General features: G+C 40.8%; 1 protein-coding gene across 1 annotated transcript in view; it reads right to left on the bottom strand.

The window, feature by feature from the left end:
* Window positions 1-17,040, bottom strand: part of lats1 (large tumor suppressor kinase 1) — a 41,742-nt gene that overhangs the window by 15,660 nt on the left and 9,042 nt on the right. The window contains exons 3-5 of the mRNA XM_073056571.1: window positions 15,948-16,092; window positions 12,735-14,311; window positions 5,921-6,503 (exon numbers count right to left, since the gene is read on the bottom strand). Of these exons, the coding sequence (XP_072912672.1) occupies window positions 5,921-6,503; window positions 12,735-14,311; window positions 15,948-16,092 (2,305 nt within the window). The remainder of the gene's footprint in view (window positions 1-5,920; window positions 6,504-12,734; window positions 14,312-15,947; window positions 16,093-17,040) is intronic.

The raw sequence follows: 17,040 nt of genomic DNA, 5'->3' as shown, positions 1-17,040 counted from the left end.
GTACATTGTCCAAAAACTAAAGGTTCCATACTACAGAAGCACTACTTCATAGCGGCAGAGGAGGAAAAGATGAGCAGTGGCAGATAGAGGTAAAATGAAGAGAGAAATTACCCATCATATTCCTGCCTGCCGCGATGAGGCTCAAGTTTTTATCTATGTTGCTCATAATTTTGTACCCCTATATCACGTACACCTTCCAGCCTTCTCTGCTTCAAAGGAAACAAACGCAGCCTAACCAGTGTCCCTCCATAATGAAACATTCCATCCCAGGCGATATACTGGTCTGCCTTCTCTGCACTCTCTCCAGTGCCATCACTTCTTTCCCATTGTACGTGACCAGATTTACACGGCACAGTAGCACTGTGGTTAGTGTAACACCAGTGACCTGAGTTCAGTTCCTGCTGCTGGAGTTTGTATGCTTCCCCTTGACTGCACAGGTTTCCTCTGGGTGCTCTGGTTTCTTCACACATTCCGAAGATGTACAGGTTAGGAGGTTAATTGATCACATGGGTACAACTAGGCAGTGCTGGCTCTCTGGGCCAGAATGGCCTGTTACTTTGCTGTATCTCACAATTTTAAAAAATGCACAATATTCTAAGTGAAAGAGTAGAGAAGAGTGAAAGGCATGGCTTAAGAAAGAAGATAAACTTAAACGAGGAGGAACTGGGGCACATGATGAAAGGTAAAAGAGGAGGGGAGAAAGCAGAGATTACAAATAGAAAGTACTTCTAAAATCATTCCCATGAAACTTCCAGTAACATTATAAACTCCATGTATATTTGAAAAGTGCTGAGAAGGATTCTGGTACTAGTTCTGCCGTAAGTGCCACCAAAGCACTACCCATTATTTCAATTTCACAGGCATTACCCATCATTATCATATTCTGGGGCATAACTGCTTGATTCACCAATCACACTGTACAGAGGTGTGGAGCAAGTTACTTGCAATTGACCGAAGAGAGGGAGAGTTCCCAGTGATTATCATGGACTGACCATGATTGCCACGAATTACAATGAACTGAAGCATTACTCTTCAATTATAATGGACAGGCAGTGTTACCCCACACCCAAAAACACAATGCTCAGAATGATCCAGTCTTGCGAACGCAAGAGGTTTTAAAATATAATTTAAGTTGAAGTGACTTTACATGCTTCAAAAATAATGAGCAACTGTGAAATCAGTGAAGAGAAGGCAAAAGGAAAATGTGAATACCGTAGATGCCGGATTATAAGCCGCTACTTTTTTCCCACGCTTTGAACAGCTTTGAACACTGCGGCCTTTACTACGGTGCGGCCAATGCATGATTTTTTTTCATGCCGCCAAAAACATTTTGCCTCGTAACAGTAGACCAATAAAATTGATGAGTACCGTAGATTTCGCACTACAGAGCGCACCTGATTAAAAGCCGCTGGCTCTAATTTTAGAAAGAAAATCAATTTTGTACTTGTACAAGCCGCACCGGATTTTCGGCCGCAGGTGTCCCACGTTGTAATATGAGATTATTACACGTGAGGATTTTTTAACTTTTAATTAAATCCATATGGTAACATAAACAAATACATATTGCAAATGCTTTTTTTCGAACCGTGCCTGTAACGCGGCTACTTTTAAATATACGTTGCGTATACTTTTTTACTGAACAACATTCCAATATCTCCTAACGACTGGTAAAAAATATATATACTGCAGCCTACCAGGAAAAGTTATTGATCGCCTTTAACTTAAAAGCGGCGTTCGCTCAGATCTAATGCCGCTCGCGTAATGCGCTCGCCCCCCTCCTTCCCGTTTATCGCAAACCGGTATTTTTCCCACAAGATGCGGCGAAACCGGGTGTGACTTCATAGCATCCCGCGATGTAGTACAGAAAACAAATATACTTAAAACACTTCTAACTTTAACTAGAAAATGAATTACTAAGCGAAAATATTATAAACTAAATAACTGCCATAAAGGCAGCACAATGCTTTTCTTCGAGTGTTTTCCATGTTGATGAGGGTGAGTACAAATGACTGATTTACAATAATTTAATTGTGAAAGTGCGCTTGATTTATCGTACAATTTCATTGGACCTCTGTGAACTACTCATCAATTTTATTGGTCTACTGTTACGAGGCAAAATGTTTTTGGCGGCATGAAAAAAAATCATGCATTAGCCGCACCGTAGTAAAGGCCGCAGTGTTCAAAGCTGTTCAAAATGTGGGAAAAAAGTAGCGGCTTATAATCCGACATCTACGGTAGTTCACAGAGGTCCAATGAAATTGTACGATAAATCAAGCGCACTTTCACAATTAAATTATTGTAAATCAGTCATTTGTACTCACCCTCATCAACATGGAAAACACTCGAAGAAAAGCATTGTGCTGCCTTTATGGCAGTTATTTAGTTTATAATATTTTCGCTTAGTAATTCATTTTCTAGTTAAAGTTAGAAGTGTTTTAAGTATATTTGTTTTCTGTACTACATCCCGGGATGCTATGACGTCACATCCGGTTTCGCCGCGTCTTGTGGGAAAATACCGGTTTGCGATAAACGGAAAGGTGGGGGCGAGCGCATTAGACCCGCGCGAGAACGCTGCTTTTAAGTTAAAGGCGATCAATAACTTTTCCTGGTAGGCTGCAGTATATATTTTTTTACCAGTCGTTAGGAGATATTGGAATGTTGTTCGTGCACTGTTCAGTAAAAAAGTATACGCAACGTAATTTGTGTGTTACCGATACGTATGTATATTTAAAAGTAGCCGTGTTACAGGCATGGTTCGAAAAAAAGCATTTGCAATATGTATTTGTTTATGTTACCATACGGATTTAATTAAAAGTTAAAAAATCCTCACGTGTAATATCTTTCTGTGTAAATATCTCATATTACAACGTGGGACACCTGCGGCTTAAAATCCGGTGTGGCTTGTACAAGTACAAAATTGATTTTCTTTCTAAAATTAGAGCCTGCGGCTTTTAATCAGGTGCGCTCTGTAGTACGGAATCTACGGTAGTTTTAAGCCCCTTATCCAAGGAAGGATGCACAGGCAAAGGAGAGGGTCCAGAGGAGATTCACACAAATGATTCTGGGAATTAAAGGGTTAACATATGAGGAGTATTTGATGTCTCAGGTCCTGTACTCATTGAGGTTTAGAAGAACATTGGGGAAGGCTGGGGGAGATCTCATTGAAACCCAGAGAGTGGATGTGGAGAGGGTGTTTCCTATAGTGGGGGAGTCTAGGACCGAGTGCACAGCCTCAGATCCAAGGATGTTCCTTTAGAATAGAGATGAAGAGGAATCTCTTTAGTCAGAGGGTGGTGTATCTGGGCAATTCATTGCCACTGATAGAATGGCAGTGCAGACTCAATGGGCTGAATCTCCTAATTCTGTTCCTGTGTCTTACTATCTCTAGTGAACTGACAACTGAGAAAGTAGTAACAAGTGGATCTCTCAACACAAGGAAGCAATCTGTTTGCCCATTAAGAATGCATCAGGCTTTTTCCAGAGGTTGGTTGAGACTAGAACTAAAGATCATAGGTTAAGGGTAAAAGATGAAATATTTATGAGAAACCTGAGGGTTAGCTCCTTGCTCAGAGGGTGGTGAGAGTGTGAAATGCGCTTCCAGCAGATGTGGGCTTAATTTGAATACTTGAGAGAAATTTTGATAAGTACATGATTGGGAGGGGTATTGAGAGTTATGGTCCAAGTGCAGGTCGATGGGACTAGGCAGAATAATATTTTAGCATGGTCTAGACGGATTGAATGGCCTGGTTTGTTCTGTAGTAAGTCAGTGCAAGCTCCTTGTAACAACAATCATAAACAAAAGATTGCCTGATGTGATCAGCACAGACACCCCGGTCCGCAGAACATGTTCTCCTGAAGTACTGTTTGTTCTATGTTGCATGCATGACTCTGAGGTTGGTATGGGAAAACTAGGCTATGATTATACTTGACACAGGCACCAGTACTGGGAGAAAACATGCTGTTCCATTGGAATGGGCATCACTGAAATGAGGCTGTGACCAAAGTCCAAAAAAAAATTGCACAAATTGGACTGTAGCTATGGTCTCAAACTAAAAAAACTGGAAGGGTTCTGATGGGGGGGGGGGGGGGGGGGGGAAGAAGAAGAGGGCAGGATTTAGTAAGTTGCAAAGGCAGCAAAATGGATAGTCACAGCCAGAGCCTTTCCAGAAGAGATTAACATTTAAAAGACATTTGGACAGGTACACGGATAGGAGGGGAAGAAACAAATGTAGAATAATGAGACTAGTATGTAATAGTTGGGCTGAAGGTCCAGTGTCGATCCATGCTGTATTACTCTACGTCTCTTAGAGATTGCATTTTTTCCATAGCCCTGGATCATTTATTTCATTTATCGATACATTGTGGAACAGGCCCTTCCAACCCAAGGAGCCACGCAAGCAGCAACCGTATAACACTAGGCTAATCACAGGACAATTTACAATGAGCAATTAACCCACCAACAGTATGATTTTTGGAATGTGGGAGGAAACTGGAGCATCCAGAGGAAACCCACATGGTTATGGTTACTGTGAGTCAGGGATGGCCAGCCTATGGTGCATTGGATGATTACAAGTGACACATTGCACCTCAGTGATAATAATAAAAAAAAAACAAAAACCAATTTGTAGAAAAAAAATCTATAACAGGAATTCAAGTAGCTTAGAGCTAGAAATGGGTTTTACTGAGAATAAATCTAAAACTTAGCAATTATTTTCAGCAATTTTATTATGTCGTGCACATCTTTTGGCGAATGTTATCTTCTTTCACATTAATCTGTTTTCAATTTTAAAAAATGTTCAATGAGTCAAACTAGGAAAGAAGGACTTTTGTTCTGCAGTCGCTCATAACTGTTCAATATATGTTTGATACTTGTTTGATCCTGATTCGCCAGGTGTCTGCACCAGCGGTGCGTCGCAGGTTTTTGCCAGTCAGTTTACAATTGACACTCATGCGCTACGGAGTTGTGCTTTGTTCGTCCTTTGCGAGCATTTGCAGTTTTGTACTTTTTCGAAAATTAAGCCTTGTTTTTACATTCAGTTACCCATCACAGTGCAAAAGCAGAAAGTGATAGTAAGCGTGAATTCAATGAACAGTGGGAAAATTAGTTCTTATTTATAGCGGGTCCGTCAGGAAAACTGTTGTGCATTGTTCGTGAAAACACTTTTTCACATAATGGAAGACATGATCTTAATAGACACTATAAAACACAACATCAGACTGAAATAGAAGGAAAACTGAAGCTAGTGCTTGGGTCTGAGTTACGGAAAGAATATCTGATTAAGAAAAAGGAAGAAATCAAAAGAAGACAAAATATCTTTGTTAAAAGTCTCATTAAAGTAAGTAATGTTTATCTTGTTTTATATTAAATCAATCTATCATGTAAAAATGCTAAATATGTCTATCTTAACATATTTTTACAAGAATTGAATGGGTGTACAAGAGTTGTATGGCGCATCTGAACTCCTGCGTGAAAAAACTGACGCATGGAATGTAAAAGGTTGGCCACCCCTGCTCCAAGTACAAACTCCTTACAGATAGCGCTGGAATTGAACTATGAATTCCAGTGTCCTGAGCTGGAATATTATCACCCTAGCCACTACACTACTGTGGAGCCCCACCTTTGCCTTCAAATACTAGATGCAAGAATAAAACTTATATTCTTGGTGCACAAAGGGAAAAAATGACTCAATCTGACAACATCAATTCCTTTTAAGGACCTGAGATAAATTTAACCTTTTGTGATCCCCCGTCTAATGCCCTTCCACAAGTGAAGGGATCGTGTTTTTCAACAGGCTTCCCATATTAACAAACCCCAGACTATAAATAATATTTTTTTCCCAGTTGAACATCAGATTGAACAGAGCAATAATTATTTTTTCCTAATTACAGAATTCCCTATACATCAGTAAACATCACTTACCACTTTGATAATACTTGGAATCGTGAGTCCATCGGAAACCCGTGCAGAGCCCAAAGTCAGTCAGTTTAATGTGGCCATCTCGGTCAATCAGGATGTTGTCTGGTTTAATATCCCTGTGAATAAAGCCCATTTTGTGGACACTTTCTACTGCACAAGTCAGTTCAGCAATGTAGAACTGCGCTAGAGGTTCTGGAAAGATGCCCATTCTTATAAGGAGACTCATCATATCTCCTCCTGGAATGTAGTCCATTACAAAGTAAAGGTTGTCTCGGTCTTGGAATGAATAATAGAGGCGAACCACCCACTCGTTGTCAGCTTCTGCCAAGATATCCCGCTCGGCTTTTACATGAGCAACTTGGTTACGCAGCAACACATCCTTCTTCCTCAGCGTCTTCATGGCATACAATGCATTGGTATCGACTTTCCGAGCTAGACAGACTTCTCCAAATGCACCAATTCCCAGGGTCTTGATCTTCACAAACATGGACTTATCCATCTTTGCCCTTTTTAAGCGAATGTAATTGGACTCTTTCTGGCACAACATCTTGCGCATCTGGTCTTGGGCATCTTTTGATAATCCAACCTACAAATAAGTAAAGCAAAGACAGACTATTTTTTAAAAAAATCGAAGCCTTCTGGTTAAAATTTCTGATTGCACAGAATATTCCAAGAACAGAAAGCAATAATTTATAAAGTTGTAGATCTGAAATGAACACAGAAATGCTGTAAATATTCAGTAGGTTAGGTATTTGTGAAAAGAGAAAGAGTTAACTTTCCAGGTCTGAGGTCTTGTGTCAGGTGCTTCCAGTATTAAAAGCAGTCAGCATCTCCCGACTTATGCTGTGCTGTGTTGTACCAAGACAAAAAGTAGTCTTTAGGTGAAATGAGACTGGGTAGGGTGCATGATGAGGCACATAAATGAACGTAATTCATTATTTTATATCTTTTCTGTCTTTATTTTTACTTTTTTGTCTAAATCCACAGGAACTTGCCAAAGTCTAGCTATTATCCCATAGCTGCCTGGGGAGTTTTCTCTTTGTAAATTCACACATTCCTACATTGATGTGACTACACTTCAACTACACTTGTATGAGACACGCAACCAACTGTGAGGCCAGAACTGGATAAAACATCAAGCATTCCAGCTTGTAATTCAGGAATCTGCAACTCAACAGACAAGTGGCCTACCAGCGGCTATAACCGGAGCACCAATCGTGAGCTAGATAGCAGGAAAGGTTCAGGCATAAAAGGGAGACACTGCCCAGCGGAGCAGTCATTGACATAGTGATCTGAGGCAGAGTGGTAGGGCTTTGGCAATAACGGGTTGAAGCGAGTTAAGTTACCTGTGAGGAATAGAAACAGGAACTATGTCTGAGAGGCTGGTGTTTTGTACTGGGTGTCAGATGTGGGAAGTCTGGGAGACTCTCAGCTTCCCAAACGGACATATCTGTGCCAGATGCATTGAGCTGCAGCTCCTTAGGGACTGAAAAGCTTGAGCATGTAGATATTAAGAAAAAGGATGTGCTGGAGCTTTTGGAAAGCATCAAGTTGGATAAGTCTAGGATGCCGAACAAGATGTAACCTAGGCTACTGTGAGAGGCGAGGGAGGAGATTGCTGAGCCCCTGCAATGATCTTTGCATCATCAATGGGGACAGGAGAGGTTCCGGAGGATTGGAGGGTTGCAGATGTAGTTCCCTTATTCAAGAAAGGGAGTAGAGATAGTCCAGGAAATTATAGACCAGTGAGTCTTACTTTAGAGGTTGGTAAGTTGACAGAAAAGATCTTGAGAGGCAGGATTTATGAACATTTGGAGAGACATAATATGATTAGGAATAGTCAGCAAAGGCAGGTTGTGCCTTACGAGCCTGATTGAATTTTTTGAGGATGTGACTAAACACATTGATGAAGGTAGAGCAGTAGATATAGTGTATATGGATCTCAGCAAGGCATTTGATAAGGTACCTCATGCAAGGCTTATTGAGAAAGTAAGGAGGCATGGGATCCATGGGGGCCTTGCTTTGTGGATCCAGAATTGGTTTGCCCAAAGAGGGCAAAGAGTGGTAGTTGACAGGTCATGTTCTGCACGGAGGTTGTTGACCAGTGGTATGCCTCAGGGATCTGTTCTGGGACCCCTTCTCTTCATGATTTTTATAAATGACCTGAATGAGGAAGTGGAGGGATGGGTTAGTAAATTTGCTGATGACACAAAGGTTGGAGGTGTTGTGGATAGTGTGGAGGGCTGTCAGAGGTTACAGTGGGACTTCGATAGGATGCAAAACTGGGCTGAGAAGTGGCAGATGGAGTTCAACCCAGATAAGTGTGAAGTGGTTCTTTTTGGTAGGTCAAATATGATGGCAGAATATAGGTTTAATGGTAAGACTCTTGGCAATGTGGAGGATCAGAGGGATCTTGGGGTCCAAGTCCATAGGGCATTCAAAACTGCTGCGTAGGTTGACTCTGTGGTTAAGAAGGCATACGGTGCATCGGCCTTCATCAACCGTGGGACTGAGTTTCAGAGATGAGAGGTAATGTTACAGCTATATAGGACCCTGGTCAGACCCCACTTGGAGTACTGTGCTCAGTTCTGGTCACCTCACTACAGGAAGGATGTGGAAACCATAGAAAGGGTGTAGAGGAAATTTACAAGGATATTCCCTGGATTGGGGAGCATGCCTTATGAGAATAGGTTGAGTGAACTTGGCCTTTTCACCTTGGAGCGAAGGAGATTGAGAGGTGACCTGATAGAGGTGTATAAGATGACAAGAGGCATTGATCGTGTGGATAGTCAAAGGCTTTTTCCTAAGGCTGAAATGGCTAACACAAGAGAGTACAGTTTTAAGGTGTTTGAAAGTAGGTACAGAGGAGATAGCAGGGTTAAGGTTTTTACGCAATGATGAGTGCGTGGAATAGGCTGTGAGCGACAGTGGTGGAGGCGGACACGATAGGGTCTTTTAACAGACTCCTGAATGGGTACATGGAGCTTAGAAAAATAGAGGGCTATGGGTAACCCAAGGTAATTTCTAAAGTACATGTTCGGCACAGCATTGTGAGTTGAAGGACCTATAGGTTTTCTACAAACCCCATTTCCAGAAAAGTTGGGATATTTTCCAAAATGTAATAAAAACAAAAATCTGTGATATGTTAATTCACGTGAACCTTTATTTAACTGACAAAAGTGCAAAGAAAAGATTTTCAATAGTTTTACTGACCAACTTAATTGTATTTTGTAAATATACACAAATTTAGAATTTGATGGCTGCAACACACTCAACAAAAGTTGGGACAGAGGCATGTTTACCATTGCGTTACATCACCTTTCCTTTTAATAACACTTTTTAAGCGTTTTGGAACAGAGGATACTAATTGTAGTAGATATGCAATTGAAAATTTTGTCCATTCTTGCTTGATACAAGACTTCAGCTGCTCAACCGTCTGTGGTCTCCGTTGTCTGATTCTCCTCTTCATGATGCGCCATACATTTTCAATAGGAGATAGATCTGGACTGGCAGCAGGCCAGTCAAGCACACACACTCTGTGTCTACAAAGCCACGCTGTTGTAGCCCGTGCAGAACGTGGTCTGGCATTGTCCTGCTGAAATAAGCATGGACGTCCCGGGAAGAGACATCGCCTTGATAGCAACATATGTCTCTCTAAAATCCTAATATACGCTTCAGAGTCAATGGTACCTTCACATACATACAACTCACGTGGGCTCTGATGCACCCCCATACCATCACAAATTCTGGCTTTTGTACTTTTCGCTGATAACAATCAGGACGGTTGTTTTCATCTTTGGCACGGAGAACTCGACGCCTGTTTTTTTCTGAAAACTAGCTGAAATGTGGACTCATCTGACCACAGCACACAGTTCCACAGTCTTTCGGTCCATCTGAGATGAGCTCGGGCCCAGAGAACTCGCTGGCGTTTCTGCACAGAGTTGATGTAAGGCTTTCTCCTTGCGTAATACAGTTTCAAGTTGCATTTCTGGATGCAGCGACAGACTGTGTTAAGTGACAATGGTTTTCCGAAGTACTCCCGAGCCCAGGTGGCTATAATTGTCACAGTAGCATGACGGTTTCTTAGACAGTGCCACCTGAGGGCTCGAAGATCACGCGCATTCAACAGTGGTTTCCGACCTTGCCCTTTACGCACTGAGATGTCCCTGAATTCTCTGAATCTTTTCACAATATTATGTACTGTAGATGTTGAAAGACCTAAATTCTCTGCAATCTTGCGTTTGGGAAATGTTCCTTTTGAACTGACTAACAATTCTCTCATGAATTTTGGCACAAAGGGGTGAGCCACGACCCATCCTTGCTTGCAAAGACTGAGTCTTTGATGGACGCTACTTTTATACCCAGTCATGATACCTCACTTGCTACCAATTAGCCTGCTTAATGTGGAGTCTTCCGAAATGGTGTCATTTGAATATTCTGTGCACTTTTCAATCTTATTTTAACTCTGTCCCAACTTTTGTTGAGTGTGTTGCAGCCATCAAATTCTAAATGTGTGTATATTTACAAAATACAATTAAGTTGGTCAGTAAAACTATTGAAAATCTTTTCTTTGTACTTTTGTCAGTTAAATAAAGGTTCACGTGAATTAACATATCACAGATTTTTGTTTTATTGCATTTTGGAAAATATCCCAACTTTTCTGGAAATGGGGTTTGTATGTTTCTGAAGTTATGGAAATTGTATTTGCCTTAGGATATTGTCATCAACTGAGAAAAATATTGATTTCCAATTAGTTTTTCAGTCATTCGAGTTTAATTTGTCTGGTAATAAAAGGTAAATTGTCAATCTGCATCTTCCACCCAATAGAAAAAAATCATAGCACATGGGACAAGGGAGAACCCAGTAACCGTATATGCCTGCTAAAATAGTTCCAACCATTACTAAGAAGAGCTTATTCTTATGAGGTTTGACAGGTTAGCTGCAAAATTTGCTTCTTGCTGCTGATGTGGCCAGAACCAGGAGTCACTGTGCCATCAAAAGGGATCGCCAAACCAGGAATGTGATGAGCAGGGGTAAACAAACCTTTGTAGTTTCCTATCCAAGAGGATTTTTGGAAGCTCAATAACTGGGGATTCAAAAAAAAGAGGTCCACAGAATTGTAGACCTCAAGGACATCAAGGGATATTGGTGCAAGAAATTGGCATTAAGATAAAATAAAAGATCAACCACTGCCTTACTGAATGGTGAAGCAGGCAGACAGCCAAACTATCCTATTATTATGTTCTTCACTAAGTGCAGTTATCAATGGACTTTATTCCCTAGAGCATAGAAGAGGGGAGATTTAATAGAATATAAAATTATGAGGGATATGGATAGGGTAAATGCAAGCAGGCTATTTCCACTGAGGTTGAGAGAGACTAAAACTAAAGGTCATGGGTTGCAGGTGAAATGTTTAAGGGAACATGAGAGGGAACTTCTTCACTCAGAAGATGGTGCAAGCGCGGTATGAGCTGCCAGTGGAAATGGTGGATGCAGGTTTGATTTCAACATTTGTGAAGTTTGAATAAGTACATGGATGGGAGTGGTATGGAGGGCCATGTCCAGGTGCAAATCAATGAAATTAGGCAGATTAATAGTTCAGCATGAACTAGAAGGGCTGTAGTGCCAATGACTCTCTATCAATGAATCTCACAGCACAAGACCTTGCAATTTGACAGGTTATGCTTATGCTTACACTACTGGGGGAAAAGAAGAATGTCTACTTGTCTTTGATCCTCGGCCCTTTCCCAACAAGTCTGTCTTTTCTCAAATGTATTGTTGTGAAGTTACCAAGGCTCTTACTTCCACCATCCTTTCAGGCAGGGAATAGAATTTTCCAGTACTCATTACCTTCCAATTAATTTGTTCATTTCCTTTAAATGTACAAATCATATCAATGACTTTTGTGGAAACAGGAGCATTCTGATTTTGCAAGCAGGCATAACTGAAGTAGTTTTCACACATAATTTTGGAAAGCATCAAGTCAGGCAGCATCTGTGGAAAGGGCAAGTGCTGATGCTATAGGTCAAAGGCACTCTGTCAGAACTGGAGAAGAGAGAAAACATTTAATTTTAAGTTGCAGAGAAGGTGAGGGAGATCAGACATTCCTTTCCTTTTACACCCAATCTCCACATACTCTGCCACTATATCCTGTTTAACAATTTTCCAGTTCTACAAAGGGTCTTCAGCCTAAAATGCTAACTGTTTCTCTTTCCATAGATGTGACCTGATTGCTGAATGCTTCAAGCATTTTTTTGGTTCTTTCAAGATATACCGAACACTTACCACCTCAAAGTAAATCTACAGTACTGCAGAGAATGTGACATGTTGTAATTGAATGAAGTTTACTGAGAAATAAATAAAAAACACAACACCGAGGAAAAATTCCCTTTTTCATCTACAAACAGTGCCTGGGAACTTATAGACCAAATCAATTTAGTCACTCATCAGAAAAATGATACTGAGGCAAAAGCAGAATTCTATGTTCAGATTTCTGCTGTGGAACATCAGTTTATAAATGTTTGACTCAAGAGGCAGAAGTTTTACCAAGAATTGGCCCACATAATAGGGGGAACTCAGAATTCCTAATTTTAGTTTTTACATGCATCTGATATCTCACTAGTTTTTTGGTCCTGGGACTGATTGGCTTTTACTGGCCAACGTTTACATTAGTGCCTTATAGAAACCAGACCAAAAAAAAAGGGATAAACAGAGCAACTTCATTATCGACCTAGATGGCTTCTAGCGAATGGGTGGCATGCAAATGAAGGAAGTTTTATGCTGATTAAGTACTCAAAGGAAAATGGGCATCACTTACCCTTGACATTTCATTCTCCAGTTGCTTTTTGCGATGTAGCCTTTGCTGATGAGATTTGAGCACATTCTCCACATGCTGCTCCATGAAGAATTTAAATGCCTGTGAGGAGTAAATCTGAATTCGTGACTCTCTGCGCTCCTCATCTTTTTTGTTTTTCCTCACTGGGACAGGTGACGTTGTAATCTGTTTCTTTTCCTTCTCCACAGCATCAAGGCGTTCCCCAAACTCAACGACCTTCTCAGACTCATCCTCTTCTGTGCTTTGAGAAAATAATGAGGATGGTTTAGCTACCTGCTCATCTTTGCTGGCTTTAGCTATGGAATCATAAGGTGGTACAGGCTGGTTCTGTTGTAGTAAGTGCTTGGGATACGGCGGAGGCGGAGGCTGGTAACTTGGAGCCTCGCTCAACGTAGGTGCCTCGGGAACAGGAGGAGCCTGCTGCATCCAGGGAGGGTGAGTGGGGGCAAGTGCAGTCTGCAGTTCAGGTTTCTGTACACGGATACTTTTCACAGGCTGTAGAATAGGAGCAGGTGTGATGGCAGTAACAGTGGTAGCAGATGTTTGCGAGTTAGAATGAGGCTGCCGGCTGGATAGAAGGTGATTATTGAATGAATTGGATCTTACGGGTGCATTCAAATTTTGGGGAGGGTGCCAGTTAGGCACTTCTGAAGAGCATGCCACCGACTGGGGTTGTGTTGGAGGAGGCTGTGGCCAAGACGATGCAATCCCACTCACACTGATGTTGTAAAGGTCCAGGTTCTGGCTGTTTCTGTTCGGCACCATGACAGACTGCGAAACATTCCCATTCAGGTTGCTGCTGTAGGTGGAAGCAGCGGCTCCTCCTGCTTGCATTTGTAAGGCACTGGGGCTTTGCCGACTAGCCTGAGGGTGAGGGTATGGAGGTGGCTGACGGTTCACAGAATTCCCACCCATGACATTCTGATGAGTCACAAAGTGTCCACCCATGGATCCATCTGCCTGTGCTGATCCATTCTGATGTGCAGTTCTGCCCGCTGGGTAGTTGTACTTAGTACTGCTGCTGTTTTGCATAATAATAGGTTGTCTGCCAATTGGAATGGGACTTATTCCACGCTGGCCTTGGGGTGGTGGGTTCATCATAGATGCAGCACCGAGGTTGGATGGCGGGAACCCATCCTGCCAGGTCCCTTGTGGCACAGGAGAAATCCGTGTGATCATGTACTCCATGTTTCCAGAGAAACGCTTTGGTTGCTGGCTCCCCTCCCATGAGGCTGGGGGAGGAGTGGTGCCACGTGGGGGAGGGGTTTGCCCTCTCGGGGGAGGTGGCGGTGGCGTTACACTTCTCACTGGAAGTTGAGGGGGTGCATTTGCTCTCTGAGAGTTCACTGCTCCCAAAGACCCCTGTCCATTCCCAGGATGACTCTGTGTGTATGCAGTCATTCCAGAACTTGAAGACAATGGCCGACCCATTTCTAACTGGGAAATAGGGCTTTCTGCACGATATCCCATGCCTTCCATCAACGATGGACCATGTCGCTGTGCAACCAATGATTCTTTAGAACCCTTCCAACTTGGTCTCCGATTTATTGTATTGGATCCTGTTTAAGAAGATGACAGAAATGCAAAGTAACTCTGGTAATTTGAATACAGCAATTATTAATACTCAATGCAATTGAGAAGACAGAAAATATTGAGATTCAACAACTAGGATAAATAGCACTATTTTATGTTGGATAATTGCTCCCTATGTTTACTACTAATTGTCAAGAGGGTATGGAATCTCAAATCAGAATAGAATACAGTAAAGGAAAAGTGTAGGACCCCATTGCTGTGGTATTAAAGAAGATCTGATTAAGGAGTTTCAGTAGCCAAAGTGAAGGACTCATTGTCATAAACTCTGGAATATTTCCTGAGTCACGAGCAAATTAACACAGGGATAAGATGGTGATGAACATGTGGCTGAAGTTGAGTTGTCATTTCATGGAATATTGTCATTAGCACTAGGAGAGGAAGAAGCTGATTTATAAAACAAAAACCAGAAAAGTAAGTGTATTTACTCCAAAATTAGAAATAGATATGTGCAAATCTGGAAATAGATATGTGCAAAGCTTGTATTGTGAGCATGTGTCTACTTTGAATAGTCACATTTACCATGAATATTTCATGTGAGCTTAGCCAACATCTTCGTATAGGTATCTAACTTCAGCAGAGAAATTCCAAATCAAATATTTGAGAGTGAAAGAAGCATTACAGAGTTATTCAGGGAAAGGGGAAGAGAAAGAGAAATAGCAAAATAAAGCTTTTATCATATATACACACAAAATGCTGGAGGAACACTGCAGGTCAGGCAGCATCTATGGAAAAGAATAAACAGTCGACATTTCAGGCTGAGACCCTTCATAGAATGCATTTTTCATGTCAATTGTTTTACTTATTTGCCTGAATTACATCAACATAGATCACTGTATTTCTTTCTCATTTTAATTAACAGGCTGAGAATGAATGGATCCCAAGCTAAGGATAAGAAAGAATCTCTATTCATTTGCCTTTGATGTTGTTATATCAATTACAGAAACAGGCCTTTGGCCACTAGTCCATGGCAACCATCAACTGACCAGTTACATAAATCCCTAATGTTTGTTCTGCCCACATTCTTATCAACTACCATCCATAGATTCCACTATTCATCTACACATTAGGGACAATCGTTTAGCAAGCTGCAAGTGTTTGGGGTGTGGGGGAGACTACAACACACAGACACATTTAAGGGCAGGATTGAACACTGGTCTCTGGCACTGTGAGGTTCATATAGTGAATGAGTAATTTAAGCACAGTAGCATCCCAAATATGTTAAACGACTAAAATATGCAAATAGCTACTGTGTAAGCATTTTGTAGCACTGATGCCAAATATACACTGATCAGCTGACAAAACAGTCAAAGCCACAATAACAAATGTATTTAGCCAAACAAAGGCAACATTCCTACAAGAGTCTGCTAGATTAAAGGCTAAAATTTTATTTAAAAAGAACAAATTTCAGGCAAAACATTAAATATCCCAACAAACGAAAGTCAAATTTTAACAAGTCCTCACCAGAGCAACTGCTTAAAATGACGTAGAAACTGGACACATACAAATGGATTAAATTGCTGCAACAAAAACCAACAACCAAGCACGTGAACATGAGAGAGACATGAACAATGTCTTAGCACCCAGTACTTCAGCCACGCATACCTGATGCCTTCATGCTCGCATTCACTGGTCTTGAAGTAACCATCTGCTCTCTCCTAGAATCCTGGTAACTCATCTTGCTGATGTGTTCAATAGCAGCCTCAATACTGCGACTGTTGGTCTTCCTGAGAGCTTTTACCACCATGTCCTACAAGTAACAAAATGCAGATATTAAAGAACACACTTCATCACACTTCCAAAAAATAATAAAATTAAAATATTTCATATCGACTATTTTAATATTCAAAACATATTGAATGGTTGGTTGTATGGATAAAATAAAAGAAATATGAGGTCACAAAAATGATTGACATAATTCAGGCTTTCACACATTGCATTATTTCATTTTTCATTAATATACAAATGGGGCTTGCCTTTCCTATCCCTTTGTAGCATTACATACCTTGGATTTGTTCAACAATTAAAGGAATACAGTGGGAAAAATAAATTATTTTTTTTTATAAAAATGAAAATATGTTGTGGATGGAAAAAGAAAACAAGATAAAAATGAAGAGCATATTTGGGGGGAGATTCTGAATGGTCATTCAGAATTTGTGAGTGAAATTAGGAAACATTTGTTTCCATAGAAATACTTTGTGAATTCTATAGAAATATGTACCGTAATTCTGATCCGCGTGGATGCTGACATCAAGCTAAATTTTCACTGTACTCCAAGTAAATGAGATTAAGATACAAGTTTACCATGCTCCAACTGAAAGTATAAAAAGTTCTGAAGAATTAAATGGCCTTCAAAAGATATTGGATTAGCTCAAAGATCATTAAGGGTATTTCTTAAATTGCGTTATTAACTCTCTAGCAGAATCAACACATAGGGAGCTTAGATAGGAATTCAACCGTTTACATCTCAATTCAATAATAAATATGAATTAACAAACTTATGAGCACAGGATACATATCCTCTTAGATCTAGGAATACTGGTTATCTACCTGAACAGATTCCAAGCGACTAATTTCAAGATGCTTCCGCTGGTCAGTAACACAACAAAGCCAGTGTATTAAAGAAACAATTTTAATTATGCTCCCCATCAGACTAATAGGGAGCATAATTAGACTAACTCCTATGACCATGTGCCAT

The sequence above is a fragment of the Hemitrygon akajei genome, chromosome 9 (genome assembly GCF_048418815.1).
Source record: "Hemitrygon akajei chromosome 9, sHemAka1.3, whole genome shotgun sequence".
NCBI classification, from domain to species: Eukaryota; Metazoa; Chordata; class Chondrichthyes; order Myliobatiformes; family Dasyatidae; genus Hemitrygon; species Hemitrygon akajei.
Note: the sequence above shows the minus strand (reverse complement) of the source record. Positions and strands in the feature narration are given on the sequence as shown.